This window comes from Asterias rubens, chromosome 10, assembly GCF_902459465.1.
Source record: "Asterias rubens chromosome 10, eAstRub1.3, whole genome shotgun sequence".
Taxonomy (NCBI): Eukaryota; Metazoa; Echinodermata; class Asteroidea; order Forcipulatida; family Asteriidae; genus Asterias; species Asterias rubens.
Window position 1 is genome coordinate 12,448,160 of NC_047071.1, and position 17,680 is coordinate 12,465,839.

General features: G+C 38.9%; 1 protein-coding gene across 4 annotated transcripts; it reads right to left on the bottom strand.

Annotated features, from left to right (window-relative positions):
- Positions 1 to 4,053: 4,053 nt before the first annotated feature.
- LOC117295241 (bifunctional peptidase and (3S)-lysyl hydroxylase Jmjd7-like) lies at positions 4,054 to 17,082 on the bottom strand. Of its 4 annotated transcripts, none has more exons than XM_033777774.1 (9): positions 16,998 to 17,079; positions 15,840 to 15,915; positions 14,568 to 14,704; positions 13,489 to 13,642; positions 12,516 to 12,799; positions 11,710 to 11,766; positions 10,287 to 10,382; positions 6,463 to 6,699; positions 4,054 to 5,713 (listed from the first exon to the last, which is right to left on the bottom strand). In XM_033777774.1, exons 3-9 carry the CDS (start codon positions 14,629 to 14,631, stop codon positions 5,616 to 5,618), a joined length of 990 nt encoding a protein of 329 aa, XP_033633665.1. In that variant the 5' UTR covers positions 14,632 to 14,704; positions 15,840 to 15,915; positions 16,998 to 17,079; the 3' UTR covers positions 4,054 to 5,615. The 4 variants fall into 4 exon arrangements, with proteins under 4 accessions (XP_033633665.1, XP_033633666.1, XP_033633664.1 ...); XM_033777775.1 differs by having other exon boundaries at positions 17,002 to 17,053; XM_033777773.1 differs by lacking the exon at positions 15,840 to 15,915 and having other exon boundaries at positions 16,998 to 17,082.
- Positions 17,083 to 17,680: the final 598 nt, after the last annotated feature.

The following is a 17,680-nucleotide window of genomic DNA, read 5'->3' on the forward strand; positions in this document are numbered from 1 at the left end:
TACACGAAGTGTGGGCCTTTGGACAATACTGTTTACCGAAAGTGTATAATGGCTTTGAACATTAATTCAGTTAATACTTGTGAGTTATGGATCGAAGTTTGCGGTAAAAAGGATTTCTCAAAACTAACGTGGTAACAATTTGCCTTCAATTCAATTGGTGTAAAATGATATAGCAAATGATTTTGGCTGAACAATAAGTCCTTCTCCCAACTTTAAAATTATTATCTTTTAAACACTGCAAAAATGCGTGCAGCATTCACATCCAAAAGGTGCATGGAATCAATCTTATTTTACTATTATACGAAGGCAACGTTTTATAAATGCCACAGTGTATACAGCAACAAAGGCAACACAGAACTCGAGGCAAAGATATGTTTTACTTTCACAAACTCATCTATTGGGGAATCACTCTGCGGTCAAGTTTGTACAAAAATCCCCTCAAGGGCTTAGTAATAATCAATACAAATCTAAAGAAAGACAGAAAGAAGGAAAGAAAGAAAGAAAAGGGAGAAACAAATAAGAATAAACACAAGACATCGCGAAAATCACAACTTGACAAAATCTATGGCCAAGTGCTGTATGTTTCCATCTTCTACCCTCTTAAAGAACAACCTGACACATTGAATGACTAACGAGTTCAACACTAAATAGCAAAACAGTTCTGGCATGTTGTCCATCAGGTACACACATTATCTCCTGGCCATAGTTGGAGATAAGTGACTTCATCTTTTTACAACACTCTTTAGAAACACTGTACTTTGAGACTTTGAAGAATCAATCTCTTACCGCGAACTCGGGACCCAGGACGGGGCGAGCTGATGGTGGAGCGGTGATATAAAAAGAGCCGTGTTTGTGCGGTTCTCGTACGTCGCACTTTCAGTCTTACAAATGGCAAGGTGTGTTCGGCGGTGGTCCCGCTAATTGCACAGCCATTAGTTACAAAATCACCATTCTAAACACGTTGGTTAATAGACCCCTTGAGTTGTAATGGCCGCCATCTTTGAATTGATGAAACAAGCGTATACACGCGTTTACTTGTCCATTGTTTTACGTCAAAGATGGCGGTCAATGACGTCCAATGAGTGTGATTGACACAGGTGGGTTTCCCGAACGTCATAGGTTCGATATCCAACGTTGGAAGACAACAATTAGACAACTTGGAATGGATGGAAATGATAATATATAGGCATTAATCAATGTCAAAAAAAACGAATCAAAGAGATTGTCATCACTCTGAGCAAATCTCCTTGCACCTACTATATGGTTCATAATAATAACCAGTTTTTATATAGCGCTTTATCACAGCCAGAAGGGCGTCTGCGAAGGGCGTCTGCGAAGCGCTTCCAACATTATTGTCACAATGGGTCTTCACTCCTTAAGGGCAGTGGACACTATTGGTAATTACTCAAAATGGTTATTATCATAAAACCCTACTTGGTGACGAGGAATTTGATTTCGAGATCTCAGATTTAATATTTGAGGTCTCCAAATCAAATCAAGCATCAGAAAGCACACAACTTCGTGTGACAAGGTTTTTGTTTTCTTCTTTCATTATTATCTCGCAACTTCGACGACCGATTGATCTCAAATTTCCACCGGTTTGTTAATTTATGCATATGCTGACATACACCAAGTGAAAAGACTGGTCTTTGACCATTACCAATAGTGTACAGTGTCTTTAAAAATGTTAAATATTTACTCTTACTGTAAGTATATTTTAAGTAATGTTTTGCCATATTCTTATTTTTAAGACACATAACCATATGTAAAACAGCCGCTGTGTTGTGTTGATATTTGTTTCCTGTATAAATACCTTGAGTATCGATACATTATTCCTAATCACTAACGATATTTTTTCCGCAAATTGTTATTGTATTTTTATGTAAGAGTTTAGAACCAATTAATCTTACGTCATCATCAAAATAATCTTTAGGAGTCAATGTCCATGAGACTGAATTTCATTACCGAAAATATTCCAGACAAAAATCAAGATAAAGTCTGGAATAACACTCATCACAACAGGAATATGTAGTAGATTACATTGTGAAAATCCTAACACAAGCAGAAACATAAAAGTCTACTGTAATTTGCAGTACCCGCTGCTAAAACATAGGGTCCGAACTGCCTCCACCGGGCAATCTAGGTGGCCTAGTTGGTATGACACTACTCTATAATTGCAAAGGTCGTGGGTTTGAATCCCACCTGAGTAATATGCCTGTGATTTTTTTTCCACACAACTCGGGTAAGTACCGAGTATACAGTGCTAACACACGTCATCGGTGTATATGGGTAAAACACAATGAATATTCAAATGTAATTATTACATGAAATCTCTCAATTTCTATTGTCTTAAGTAAAAAAAAGAAGATTTTGCCAACATGAGAATCATTTTTTAGTGAAGGCCCTTTTCTCACATCTCAAAAGGTTAACCAGCGCAGTTACGATTCTGTGTAGGTGTTACTTTTCTTTTGTGAGAACAAGTGCGGCTAATGAAATGTTCAAGCAACAACATTAATTCACTATGAATCATTTTCGACTTTGGGGTGAATTTATCAAGTTTAGGCCATGACAGGTGAGTTAATGTTTAGGGTAAAGTGTTAGCATGAAGCTAATAATCGTCATGTTGTGATGGGGGGGGGGGGGGGGGGGGCACTGGCATTGACAATGATTAAATACATAATCAGGAAATGGATTGGGATGGTGAGCCGTTTCCCAAAGACGTCATGACGTGAGTGATGGTTTTATTTTATAAGGCCACAGTCTGCAGAGATGGTTAGATTGAACACATCTCTATACTTTATAGGACATATAGACGCCAGATTACAGATCTCTGTCACACGCTTTGCTATATGGGGATATTCTAAGATTGTATCAATCGCTATCAAGATTGTTCGCAGTTTGACCCAACCTTCTAGGGGCTCCACATGACTTGTTGTTGTTACTTAATGGGTAAACACACTATGACAAACGACAACATTCAACATTACATACGTAAATGCATATATTTCTACGTATTTGTACGCAGGACTAAAGACTCCAAATATTTTAAAGTATACTTTATATGTACATTGTATAAACAATTTAGGAATATATAATTCTAACATTTTCTATTATGGGGGTATTCTAAGATTGTATCAAGTGCCATCAAGATTGCCCGCTGTTTGACCTTACCAGTAGGGTCTCTATACATGATTTGTTGTTGTTACTTAATGGGTAAACACACTATGAGTATGACGACATTCAACATAAATAAGGTTGCCATACACGTAAATATATATATTTCTTCCCAGGACTAAAATATTTCAAAGTATACAATCCACTTTCTATATTAAAGAGAATGCAGTACTTCTTATTAACAATATAGGATTGGGAAGCGAACATTGTAACATTTGTTATATGGGTGTATAAGCACACTAAAGTAGGACAACATTATAATAGATGTTAAATTTGCATCGGGGATAAAGAATATTAATTTTGGTTTGTTTACCCATACACCGATGTGTGTTAGCACTGCATACTCAGTACTTTCCCCCGAGTCCGGTGAAAAAAATATCACAGGCATGTTACTCGGGTGGGACTCGAACCCACGACCCTTGCAACAGAGCAGTGTTTTTACCAACTAGACTACCGAGGTTGCCCGGTAGCTAGAGGCAGTTCGAATCCTATGTTTTGGCAGCGGGTACCGCAACGATATAATAGATGTTAAATTTGCATCAGGGATAAAGAATATTAATTTTGGTTTGTTTACCCATACACCGATGTGACAACACTCAACATCAATAAGGTTGGCCATAACATTGAGGAAGGATTCCATGGCCATATGCACATGTGTATGTTTCCACTGCAAAACAGCTGTGTGTGATTTGTTTGAACAGTATCAGGACTAAAGTCCACAGTACACAACACTTTTTATTGAAAAAAAATAAGGCAGTACTTTGTATTAACAGTATATGATTGGGAAGGGAACATTCTAACACGTGTGCTATACGCCTCTCTTAATATTTATGCATGAGGTACGTCACAATGCTAATTCAAAACGAGGCGATGGGCGCAGCCACTGCAAGTGATGGAGAACGTGCGCCCATAGCCTCATTTTGGGTAAGAATTATGACGTCATGCATAAGTATTTAGAGAGGCGTATATGCACGTATATGCACAGGGTATTCAAACACTATCAAGATTGCCCGCTGTTTGACCTTACCAGTAGGGTCTCATCATGATTTGTTGCTGTTACTTAATGGGTAAACACACTATGAGTATGACGACATTCAACATAAATAAGGTTGGCCATACACGTAAATATATATTTCTAGGCAGGACTAAGTCTCCAAATATTTTAAAGTATACTAAAGATTTTCTATAAAAGAGAAGGCAGTACTTTTTATTAACAGTATATGATTGGGAAGGAAACATGTGAAGTGATATCATTTACAAAGGAAAATATCACGTAGTAATGGTGGCTAAAACATTGGTTGAGAAAAGGAGGCAGTACTTTTTGTTAACATTATTGCATTCGACAGGATATCATATAAGTTAATGTGGCTAAAACATTTGTTGATGCACAAATAAAATGTAGTTGACACCAACTCGGCCTTTCTATATTTATATCTTTATAAATGTAAGATGTAATATTGTTGTACTATTTTATTTCTTTTTTTTTTTTTTTGGGGGGGGGGTTCTTGAAGCAGTTATTTTTTTAAGAACACCTGAACGCATCTCAATTTAGAATAGACCAGCAAGTTTGTAAAAGCTCTCCTACTCTTTAGATAATATGGAAGTTTAAATAAAGTAGGTCACAATTCTAAGTTGTTGGCTCTGGAGCTGTTTTGGAGCTGCTGCTGCTGGTTTATGGAATTTATTGATCAAAAGTGGCATCAATACTCAGTTTCTAAGAATAGTTTTCACTTGTAGAATTTTATTGTTTTTTTTTTAACTTTTGCACATTTTTCACTGAAGGATCTTTTGATTACTACGAGAATGAAGTTGCAACTAACAACCTTATAGCATTGAGCCGAGGAATGGTTAAATACGCCAAGGTGTAACAAGATTTGCTGGTCACTGTTTGCGTACAGCTGATCAACCCATACCGCACCTGATCTTCTCAATCAAAACGAGACCCAACAACTCATTAGGGATAAAGTAACCTGGTACTTTTTCATCAAAGCTGCTCTATTCCTAGACTGGGCCTATGTCTTTATCAGCAAGGATAAAGACAGGTCCCTGCCGCTAGATCCAGTGATTCCATTGGATACAATCCTATCAGCATAAACGTGCAGTGATGTACGATGCCCAAACAGTCACTGCTGTCACGTCCGCAATAGAATTTAGCTGCGTATCTCTATGTGAAATGAGGGTAGGTCAAAGGTGAAAGTAAACTCCGGTCTGGAGGCAACTCTCTGGCGCTATTCACCAGCCTCGAAATGTGATGTCAGATGTTCAGGCTACTCTATTCCGTCCAAGGTCAAAGGATGATGATGATAATGATGATGATGATGGTGATGATGATGCAACGAGATAGTAAAAATGAAAATGCAGAAAACAGAAGTTTAAAAAATGTCACCTGACTGATGATGTCACCTGATTGACACCACCTGACTCTTGTCACCTCACTCATGTCACCTGACTGATGCTGATTGGTTGGACTTGACCAGGCCCTCAAGGAACTTGAAGTAGTTGTATTTGATGTCATACTCCATATCATACCAGAAATTCACTGCAAAATGAAACGTTTACAAAGGTTGGAGTACTTTTTGTAAGATACTTTTAAAAAAATCCACAGGTTTACATTAAACTTACACGGCTTAAAGATAATATGCTGATGGATAGCTTCCCTTAATATTACTTTCTGAAGTACTGTAATTTCAAAACCCTTCCAAGTTTCATTGTAAGTTCTGTATAATGCTTGCAAGCTGAGATAGTGCTCTTTTTGAAAGTTGGCATCAAAAATCATTTCTTTTTAAAAGAGGGTCTTTTTGTGATGCACTCATTTTCTCAATAATGCAGAGCAGGCACAAAATGGTGCAAAATGATAGCAACATTTGAAATATTACTTAATTGGTTGACAACAATAAAATTGGTCTGTATACATTCCACACAGGAATGTTTCATAAGTAAAGAGGTAAAATTTAACTCCATTTGAACTTATCAAATACAGGAATGATTTAAAAACTCCAAAGAAATTTGAAATGTGACATAATTTGATGTTTTTCGCCTGTGATTGAATATGTCCAGAGACTGGACAGAAAGGGAAAAAAGCCTTATATTATTATTATACAGCAAGACAAAATGGGCCCAGGAGTCGATTTCACAAAGATAGTCCTCACTTAGGACTAGTCCCAGGACTCTTTAGGAGTTATTCAACAAAAACTTAAGGCTAGTCCTAAGTTAGGACAAGTAACTCGTCCTATCTCGAGATAAGACCAGTCTAAACTCTCTGTGAACTCCACCCCTTGTGCAAAATACCTGCTATAGTGGCATGTTCTTGTCTGACGTGATGGAACCAAAGTGATGGGAGATAGAGTACGTCGCCAGCATGGACTGTGCAATGAACTGGCTTGGAGTTACCATACTTGGGCCACCGTTCCAAGTTGGGAAGAACAGGATCTATGGGAATCCAGGGGACTTCACCGACATCAGGCTCATCCATGACATCAAAGTCCTCTCCGTTTGTTACTTTGTAGCGAGCTGCTGGATAGGTACCTGTTGTAAGAATATAGACCTTTATTAAGCTGTCACCATCTTGGTCATGTTCACCGTTTCCAATAACAGTAATGAATGCTAACATTCATTGCGCACACATGGCACCAGACTATTATTTTGTCCAGCCTCAGTTTGGTTACATTGAGTTGGAATGGAGTAAAATCAAGAAGGTCACAACGCGATAAATGTCTATAGGCATTTTGTGAAAGCTCCAGTAAACAGGGCACTGGAGACTATTGGTAATCACTGTAGCATAAAAACTTACTTGGTAACAAGAGGAAGAAGTAACTTTCCAATAAAATATTTGAAATTGATTTTGAGACCTCAGAATTTGATTTTGAGGTCTCATACAAATCAAGCATCTGAAAGCACACAACTTTGTGTGACAAGGGTGTTTTTTCTTCCATTATTATCTCGCAACTTTAATGACCAATTGAGTTCAAATTTTCACAGGTTTGATATTTTGTGCATACACTGTATGTTGAGATACACCAAGTGAGAAAACTGGTCTTTGACAATATTACCAAAGATGTCCAGTGTCTGTTAAGAAAGAGGTTAGAATGAAACTCCCTTCTCATCTGAAAACTCACACCTGTTATCTGCATGTACTTTCTCTTTCAAACAGAGAATTTATTGGATCATACACCAATCACAAGGGCAGCAGACTTTCCGAAGCAGATACACTGCTCATTCATCAAGCTAAATGACCAATTTTGTTGTTATGTAAACACATCCCAAATCAGGCCTTGCGCTAACTTTTTTTCTTGGCTTGCACGCCCGGCTAATCAGCTGTACGTTTGAAGAATACCCCGCACACATTTTTGTTAGCCCATTATAGAATTTAATAAAAATGTGTGATGAGCACAAAATGAGCAACATTTTGAGCAACACATACAGGATTGTTTGTATTGGGAGTCAAGTTAAAAATTTGAAATTGCACAAAGCTAGTTTCAGATGACACAAACGGCTTTCGAAAAATTTAATTACTGTACAGTTAGGTAAAGATGTTGTGCTTTGTGATTACTTTATATTATTTGTTTGACAAAAAAACAAGCAGAGGAAAAGCAATATCTGCTGATGGTCCATCTTTCCTGGAGTGTCGCTCTTAATTATTACTTTAGATGTTATTACTGACTGTGTTATTTTCTAGTTTTTATGATCCTAGATCTGAGTACATTTGTTGTACTATGGTGTACTGGAGCCACACACAGGTCTGCTCTACCCAAAAGAACAGCTACAAACCACTGTCACACTGTTGCACATAAAGTGACTAAATGGGCAGTATGGATGAAGTTACAAACTTGTCCGCAGTTTTACAAGTCTTGATGCCAATTGTTGGAAGTGTTGGATTTCTTGGAAATGTTCTTGTATGTGTGACTATAATCTACACAAAGAAACTTCATAATGTGACCAATTTGATGATACTCAACCTCGCTGTTGCAGACGCATTGGTGGCTGCATTAAATGTTCCGCAGCCATATATTTCTTTACAGCATGCATATCATCATGGAAACAGTTCATCAAATTCTAACAGCAACCTGTGTACAACAGACAGGCTTCATCAAATAAGCATAACTTGGGTATACGTCACTTTTACCAACTGCATCAATGGTGTTTCGATTCTAAGTCTAACGTTGGCCAATTATGAACGATTTATTGGAATCAGTCGACCTTTGCATTACACAACCTACTTCACAAGAAGAAAGATCACGCTGTTGTTACTTGTCGTTTGGCTGATTCCAGTGATGGTCCATATGCCACGAACAATCTTCATTATAGAACAATATAAAGCAGAAAACTGCATGACTAAAAAGCAACAAAAGACAATAGTCTTTGGCATTGCAGTAATGCTGTTGTATCTGCTACCATTTGCAGCTACAATTTGGATGTACATCAGAATCCTCATCAACCTGAAACAAGGAGTCAGAAACCTAGAAGAGCAAGGAATCCAGGGCCCAGCTCAAGTACTGCACCAAGCTCACAAGAAAGTCACCAGCACTCTTGCCATCATCACCACAGCTTTCCTTATACTTGTCTTGCCTGGAGCCATCTGGTATTCCATTACGGTGTTTCTACCTTTAAACCCTTTCAATATTAAAATGGCCATATGGGACGTCTATGCACTTCTGCTATTGGTGAATTCTGCCATCAACCCAGTCTTTTATGGATCCAAGTATGAGCAGCTAAGAAAAGTATTTATATCCATGGTATGTAGATGTCATCAACAAAGAAGGCCAAACCAAGTTGGTCCATTGTAATTAAGACAATATCAAGGTGTATCAAGATGAGCAGATTTGAACACCTAAGCACCTTAAAAAGCACAACTTAAAAGTAGTTTCTACACAACAGCCTTGAAAGCAGTAAATCAGTTCTCTTGTGGAAACAGTACTCAATCCATCAAACTCCAACACCATTATAGTAACCCACTATTGGCTTCAGTACTCAGTGAATCAAACTGCAACAGTTCTCTTATGGAAACAGTACCCAATCCATCAAACTCCAACACCATTATAGTAACCCACTATTGGCTTCAGTACTCAGTGAATCAAACTGCAACAGTTCTCTTATGGAAACAGTACCCAATCCATCAAACTCCAACACCATTTTAGTAACCAACTATTGGCTTCAGTACTCAGTGAATCAAACTACAACAGTTCTCTTATGGAAACAGTACCCAATCCATCAAATTCCAACACCATTATAGTAACCCACTATTGGCTTCAGTACTCAGTGAATCAAACTGCAACAGTTCTCTTATGGAAACAGTACCCAATCCATCAAACTCCAACACCATTTTAGTAACCCACTATTGGCTTCAGTACTCAGTGAATCAAACTGCAACAGTTCTCTTATGGAAACAGTTCCAATCCATCAAACTCCAACACCATTTTAGTAACCCACTATTGGCTTCAGTACTCAGTGAATCAAACTGCAACAATTCTCTTACAGTGAAAACAGTACTCAATCCATCAAACTCCAACACCATTATAGTAACCCACTATTGGCTTCAGTACACAGTGAATCAAGCTGCAACAATTCTCTTACAGTGGAAACAGTACTCAATCCATCAAACTCCAACACCATTATAGAAACCACTATTGGCTTCAGTAATGAGTGAATCAAACTGCAACAGTTCTCTCGTAGAAACAGTACTCAATCCATCAAACTCCAACACCGTTTTAGTAACACACATTGGTTTCAGTACTCAGTGAATCTTTTCAGAAGCAACACTCCTCCAAAAAAGATAACACACATGGGTGTACCCACATGTTTACTAACTAAACAGCACTGGGTCTTCTAGAATGTATGCAAGGAAACTTCATACTAAATTTTAGTCAGTTGCTGATGTGTTTTGGCATCTCTGGAATAGTTTACCATGTCTCATTCACCATGCTGGTTGGTTTAACCAATTAAACTCATTATAAAGCTCATTTACTCATTGTCTTATTGTGCTGTTTTAGTGTAGTTTTTTTAGAAACTTACTTTGTTGTTCAAATTACTGTGATACCTTTGTCTATAATGCCTTCATCATCTGAAATAGTTTTTGGGACAGACAGTGAACTAGAAAAAGAGTATGGAATACTTACCATATGGTATGTACGGCAGATCAGTGGGTGGATGGAGAATAAAGTGTTTCTGTCCAGAAATAACACAGTACAGATTCTCATAGTGATCCTTATGCACTGTGGAAACACAAACAACATTTAATAGATGTTAAATTTGCATCGGGGACAAAGAATATTAATTTTGGTTTTTTATCCATAAACACCGATGTGTGTAGCACTGTATACTCAGTACTTTCCCGAGTCCTGTGAAAAAAAATCACAGGCATTTTACCAACTAGACCACCGAGATTGCCCGGTAGCTAGAGGCAGTTCGAATCCTATGTTTTAGCAGCGGGTACTGCATACGATTTAATAGATGTTAACAACATTGATGGTTAAAATACATTCCTACCTAATGATGCCCAGTAGTACACAGTGCTTAGTGCTACAGATATTCAAGTGCTACACAGAGCTACAAATATTTAAGGGGTACCCAGTGGTAGCCATAAGTGGTAGCCATAAGTGGTAGCCATAAGTGGTAGCCATAAGTGGTAGCCATAAGTGGTAGCCATAAGTGGTAGCCATAAGTGGTGGCCATAAGTGGTGGCCATAAGTGGTGGCCATAAGTGGTAGCCATAAGTGGTAGCCATAAGCGGTAGCCATAAGTGGTAGCCATAAGGGAGCGTCTCACAAGTCGGAACAGCTATATTTCCACATTTTTAATAATAATTAATACATACATGTAGCCTACCAATTTAACAGTTTGGAAATATAAAATGTCATTTTCAGTGATCTCATTCTGTGTTATTTATAAATTAAAAGGCTTTAATTAACTGCTCTTCCTCGACCTCATGCTGATTTGCGATTGGGTTACCTGCTGCGTGCTTGACAGAACGATCTACAGGAACGTTCCTACAACAGAGTATGCCCGCATATTCCCAGCGGAATGTACCGCTGAGCACACTGCATAGTTCCAATTGACCGTTTGCATGTTTACACAGGATCGTTGCCGTATGCCCACTGGATCGCTGTCGTATTCCCGGCGAAACTTTCCAACCGTTTCTACCTTTGAGGACGCTCCCTATAAGTGGTACCCAGTGGTGCCACAAGAGGTACCCAGTGGTACCCAGTGTTACATTGTAACTAGACAGAGTGGTTTCTCTGCCCGGAGAATCAGGGGGGAAAAACGCCCATAGTCTTTATTGTACATACTTGTGGTATTTATTTTGCGTTGTTATTTTTACTCTATGTATTGACTTCTGAACAGTGCTACCCAGAGAGGTACATTGCCACAAATTTAATGCCAACATAGGATAAGCTAGCTCAGTTAGGAGTGCACCTACATGTAAAGTCGAAAGTCACAGGTTAAAATTCTGTTCTGGTAATATTTCTTTGTTCACACACTCTGATTCCCTCTTTTTTCCCCCTCTTAATGTACACAAAAACAGTTTAAATATATACTCACTGGAAGTGACAGCTTTTTCTTCTCCCATCCAAAAGTTGACGGCATCAGGCTGTTTTCCTGGAAAAAAAGTCAAAGTTCAAACCTTTTGGTTACTTTGTTTCTTCGAAGTGAAAATGCTTTCAAAATGCATTAAACTATAAAAATCTGCTGTACTTCTAACCAAGTAAGTTTTTATTGCCATTAATTTTCAGAGTCATTCCCAAACTATACAGATCCTTCTATCATCTTGAAAAGTCATAAGCCTGTGTGAGTTACTCCACGGATAATATATCCTATTATGATGGGATGTCATGGCCGTCGGATAAGAGCACTAAACTCAAGCTCTGGTGTTTCTGTTCAACAGAGTGTAAGTTTGAATTTGTGTCCCTCAGCAAGACACCTTATCATAATTGCTTCTCTCCACCCAGGGGTAAATGGGTACCTGTGAGGGCAGAGATGGTTCTTGTGATTGAGTTAGCTTAGTAGCGCATAATTGTTGCACAGGCTGATTGTTTAAGGAATGAATTAAATGACCCAGTTTCAAATTCCTTTTGCACTGTGTTCAATTTAGCGTATCGTCATTCTTTTTAGTGACACAGACGCCTCAAGAAGCGTCTGCAAATTTCAATGCTGCTTTGATGAATTGTTAAATTGAATAATTATTTTGTTAAATCGAATGACACAACATTACATTTGACTAATCATGAAATGAAATCGAATGACCCTTATCAGTAGCGTTCGATTTCGCGCGAAATAGAATAGCTTGGTGGTTAAATTGGCAACTCATTCACTAAAATGAAACAAGAAAACCTATACTATTATCATACCAAGAGCTGTCGAAGCCCAAACCAACTCAGTCTCGACATCATCAATAATGTCTCTGAACTCTGACAAGAGATTAGAGTTCTGTTTCTGGACGTAGAACACCCCCTCCTCTTGGAGTGGAACCACGGTCTGTGTCTGTTTGTTCTCCTTCTTCTCCAAGATGTCAAGGAAGGAAGAGAATTTCATCTGTCTCTCTTCTGGCATGACGAACTTGTCTTTATAGACTGCGTCAGCCATACCATTGGGAGTGACTGCTACTGTAACTGCCTGATCACCTATTTTGTCTCTGGAGAGATAGACAAGAAAAAAAATCAAAACTTTATCAATGGTGGAATAATCCGATCCATTGATCTCAAAAGCCTGAATGCTGAGAATACTTCTGACTGGCACCCTCGACGAAAGATATTTACGAAATAGGGAGACTGCCAAAGAAGGCAAGATAGATCCGTTAGTAAAGCGAAGGCATGTTAACTAAGCGACAGTTGGTTCAAATCTTGCTCTAGTCACTTTGTCTTTTTTAACCCAAATTACTTTAACATCCCATTGCAAAATGAAAAACAAGTTGTGGCAAGTTGGATTGCTGCATTGAGCGTGTGCTCAGTCTGCTATGTTGAGCAACCAGCTTTGTATGTATCACAAATCCCTAATACAAACAGAAACTGTTGATAGTCCCATTACAAAATTGAAAATACAAGTTGCAGAAACTTGGAGAAAATTTGAGTGTGCACCATTGTTGACTGGTTTGACTCAAACCCAGACTCCGACTGGTCAGTGGTCGACCATTGGTTTACTACTGTGGTCGAACATTTGGAACCAGCCTCATGACCATGGTTTCTTCACTGGTCCTGATAGCCTGATCTATGTTAATAATTGTAAAGGGCAGAGGGGAACCAGTGACACTTATGCAAAAACATGGAAGGCATTTGAACACCATGGTACCGCAAACCAAACATAATGGTACATTAAATATAATACCTGAGATATGCAGGAGTCCATTTAGAGAGAGCTGGCCAATGGTCGATACACCTCCTGAAGATGACTGGTCTGTTAGGACACACCCAGTCACGATGAAACTCCAAGGGAGTTGGCGGACCATCAACGCAAGGAACTTCATCTGATAAATATAGATCTGTGAAAAAAATCAGTTTGTTGTTGTCAGATGAACCGGACACTATTGGTAAAGGTCAAAGATCAGTCTTCTCACTTGGTGTATCACAGCGTATGCATAAAATAACAAACCCCTGAAAATTTGAACTCAATTGGTTGTTGAAGTTGCGAGATAATACGGAAAAAGAAAAAACACCCTTGTCACACGAAGTTGTGTGCTTTCAGATGCTTGATTTAGGGACCTCAAAATCTAATTCTGAGGTCTTGAAATTAAATTCGTGGAAAATTACTTATTTCTCAAAAACTACGTTACTTCAGAGGGAGCCGTTTCTCACAATGTTTTATATTATCAACAGCTCTCCTTTGCTCGTGGGGTACCAAGTAAGTTTCTATGCTTATAATTATTTTGAGTAGGCCTAATTACCAAAAGTGTCCACTGCCTTTAACTTAGGTCAGGAGCATCAATTTTAAATTGCAGATCCGCCTCCACCTACGACATCCCAACTAAACATATAATATAATAATAAGGAAACTTGGTTTTTAGACAGCGCAAATATTCTAGTAGCTTGATCAAGGCGTTTTACAACATTGTTACCCTGGTCATGAGGCACACACAATTAGACCATTCCACAAACTTCCCTGAAAGAAAGAAAAATCCTAGTTACAAGGTGCTGTGGGGCAACATGCACCCAATCAACCCAGGAACACCTGGGTGAACTCCTTCTCTTTCAGGTATTACTGCTCTGGGTTCTTTTATGTGCATTACATTACACACACAACCAACGATGTTTTATGTCCCATCCTTAGAACGCAGTAATATTGTTGTATTGCTTTTAAAGAACATAAGTGTCACTGCATCAGGATTCAAACCTACAATCTGCTGAACTGAAACACCACCAGAGCCACGACATGCTATGTTAATTCATTACTTCATCAAATACCCTTACCCCGTGCTTCTGTTACCAGGTTCTTAAAATGATCTTCCAAAGTCCAATCTTCCTTCTGGTCCATTCTGGAGAGAGTCTTGGTTAAAGAGAATCCGTTTTAACACCTGGCTTCATACTAAAGACATCTTTCCTGCCGACTGAGAGTGAGAATGATGTGGAATTTAACATTTTAGTGACATAAATTCACAAGAAACATTTGAGTGTTTCAGAAAAAGATCTTAATTTCTATATCAAATTATAATTAGATGGCATAAAAGCCACGATTACAAAGTGCACCAGGTACTGCCACTGGAGTTTCTCTCCGAGTTACTTACCGTGGATCATCAGTGAGTGCAATTGCTTCAATTGAAGGAACCTGACTAATTATGAGAACGGACAAATTTACGACCTCGCCACCAACTTCAGGCCTTTTTTTTTCTTTTTTCTTTTTTCTGTATGTATATATGCGGTAACCCTTCTTCTCAGGTAAGAAAAAAATTCTGTGGTTTTGGAGTTAATTAACGGCGGATAAATTGGTGGCGACGTGCGGAAGATTATCCATGAGAACGTCCGTGTGCACGCTTCTAGAACGAGCAAAGGTGCGATAACATAAGGCTGGAGGGTTACAAGATTGATTCAACACCAACAGGGCAAAATGGTACTATACAATTTTGACACCTAGTCACCAGATTTGGCCCATTTTTACCACTTCCGAAAATCATGACACCAATTCTAAGAACACTAACTTGATTCTCAATGTCCAATGAATCTTTTCATGACACTCAAAACACCATTGAGGAAATATTTTGAAGAAAAGGGACTAAAACTTATAAGAGCCTGGAGCGAAACGGTCACAAATATCCACAGTTGAGAATTTGAACCTGGGTGGGCGGAACTTCGGCTCTGTGTAGCCAAAAGAGCGTACAGCGCTGTGTGCCGCATGCCTTATTAGCAATCAGCCATAAACACACGCACATGTAAGATGTAGCCTGGTTGGCAAGCCACACAATGCCTAACCGTCCGGCCGTCAGAAGGAGGGCTACATTATCGAAACAACGATCTTGACAACTTGCACGTTTTCCAAGCGCGCACACATCAGATGTTCTGAATCTCATATAACTTAAAGTCGGGTTTCTTCAATTGTAGCGATTGATTTATCGTTATTGTTAAGTGGTTAAGGGAGCCCGACTAACTATGAGAATGTGTGCGCAGTCGAAAAATAATGGCAAGCTGTCAAGATCGTTGAGATTTTTTGAAAATATCACACTCAGTTAAAAATGATTTGATTTTTACCCAAAAGTGTGATCCCGGCGTAGGGCCGTCTACAACTTCAGTAGCATTAGATCGGTAAGTTTCATGATGCAGATCGCTACAGACAAAAAAGCAGAGAAATGACATCAATGGTGCTGATGGTCATGAGCTGGAGCCGGCCATACGGAGTGGATTATTGGACCAATTAAACAGGCATGACAGACAGGGCCCAATTTCATAGAGCTGCTAAGCACAAAAATTTGCTTAGCATGGAATTTTGGCCTTCATGAAAACAGGATTTCTAACAAAATTTCCACGTGATTTTCAGGATAAGCAAACAACAGCTGAATATCAGCACAGGCAATAATTTTTTACGCGCATCAAATGGAAATTTTGTTGGGTATCATGTTTTTTTTCAAGGAAGAAATTTCATGCTAATCAAATTTTTGTGCTTAGCAGCTCTATGAAATTGGGCCCTGGTGTATTCAAAAGTTTATAAAACAAGTTTATGTATGGGGCTGGCTACATGAGAGAGTAGGCCTAGACCTACCCCTAGAACTATTTCGGTTTCGTCTGGCTATCGTCTCCCGTAACGGGAGACGATAGCCGGCCGGACGAAACCGAAATAGTTCTAGGACTCGGAGTAGCCTAGACCCCGTTTGTTTTGTCGTGAAATAATGACAACCTGCATTGTTTCAACTCTTGAAATGTTAATCAAATATTGCTTGAACAGTCGTCAAAAAATTAATTTCGAGACAAAAACACTATTTCGGTTTCGTCCGGCTATCATCTCCCGTAACGGGAGACGATAGTAAGGACGATAGCCGGACGAAACCGAAATAGTTCTAGGACTCGGAGTAGCCTAGACCCCGTTTGTTTTGTCGTGAAATAATGACAACCTGCATTGTTTCAACTCTTAAAATGTTAATCAAATATTGCTTGAACAGTCGTCAAAAAGTTAATTTCGAGACAAAAACACTATTTCGGTTTCGTCCGGCTATCATCTCCCGTAATTAACGGGAGACGATAACCGGCCGGACGAAACCGAAATAGTTCTAGGACTCGGAGTAGCCTAGACCCCGTTTGTTTTGTCGTGAAATAATGACAACCTGCATTGTTTCAACTCTTGAAATGTTAATCAAATATTGCTTGAACAGTCGTCAAAAAATAATTTCGAGACAAAAACACAAAATTACTTACCAACCAAAATAGCTTTGAACAGCTGATGTTGTTGTTCATATCATGCATGCCATGTGCACGCAGCAGGTTACATTAAAGCCCGCCCTCAAGTGTTCATTGTCTCTCTGTAAACTGCAAAGGCGGGGATTTCACCATTACCCTCTCATTGCCTGTAAGTTATTTGTAAATCTGTGAACTTTAATTTTTGTTTCTGTTCCGAAAGTGTCCAATGGCTTTAATGAGATTTATGTTTCAATGCCGTTGTATACTTTTGTCGTGAGTTGATCCATGGAGGTAGAAATATAATTCTACCTAATTCTACCTCATCGGCCTATTTTGAGCCGTTTTGTCAAGCCTATAGTGCCACATTGCGATGTGCTTATTATTCTTCGGCACCTTGTGAAGACCAAGGACAAACCTTGGGGAAAAAAGGGAAAATGAAAGATCTCCACATGGAGAACTGTTGTGCAAAGTCGGGAAACTGCGAGTGCAAGGGAAAAGTAGGGCTATACAATAGAACAACGATACCACGGGTTTCTTTGTTCTAGTAGTCAGAGGATTTCTTAAGAAATATTAGAAAAGAATACCTATGGCAGTATCGGTAATCCCATAACTGCAACGTACTTATCATACTGACGTGTGTTTGTATTTGGAGGTGGCTGATGGAAACACGCTCGTCCATGTTTTGGCAAATCTACAATAAT

Coding starts and splice junctions, on each gene's coding strand:
- LOC117295241 (XM_033777773.1), bottom strand. CDS start 14,631: ATGGACCAGAAGGAAGATTGGACTTTGGAAGATCATTTTAAGAACCTG. Junction 11,767..12,515: donor TTGGGCTTCGACAGCTCTTG/GTATGATAATAG, acceptor CTTTTTTTCCAG/GAAAACAGCCTGATGCCGTC. Junction 10,383..11,709: donor AGAAAAAGCTGTCACTTCCA/GTGAGTATATAT, acceptor GTGTTTCCACAG/TGCATAAGGATCACTATGAG.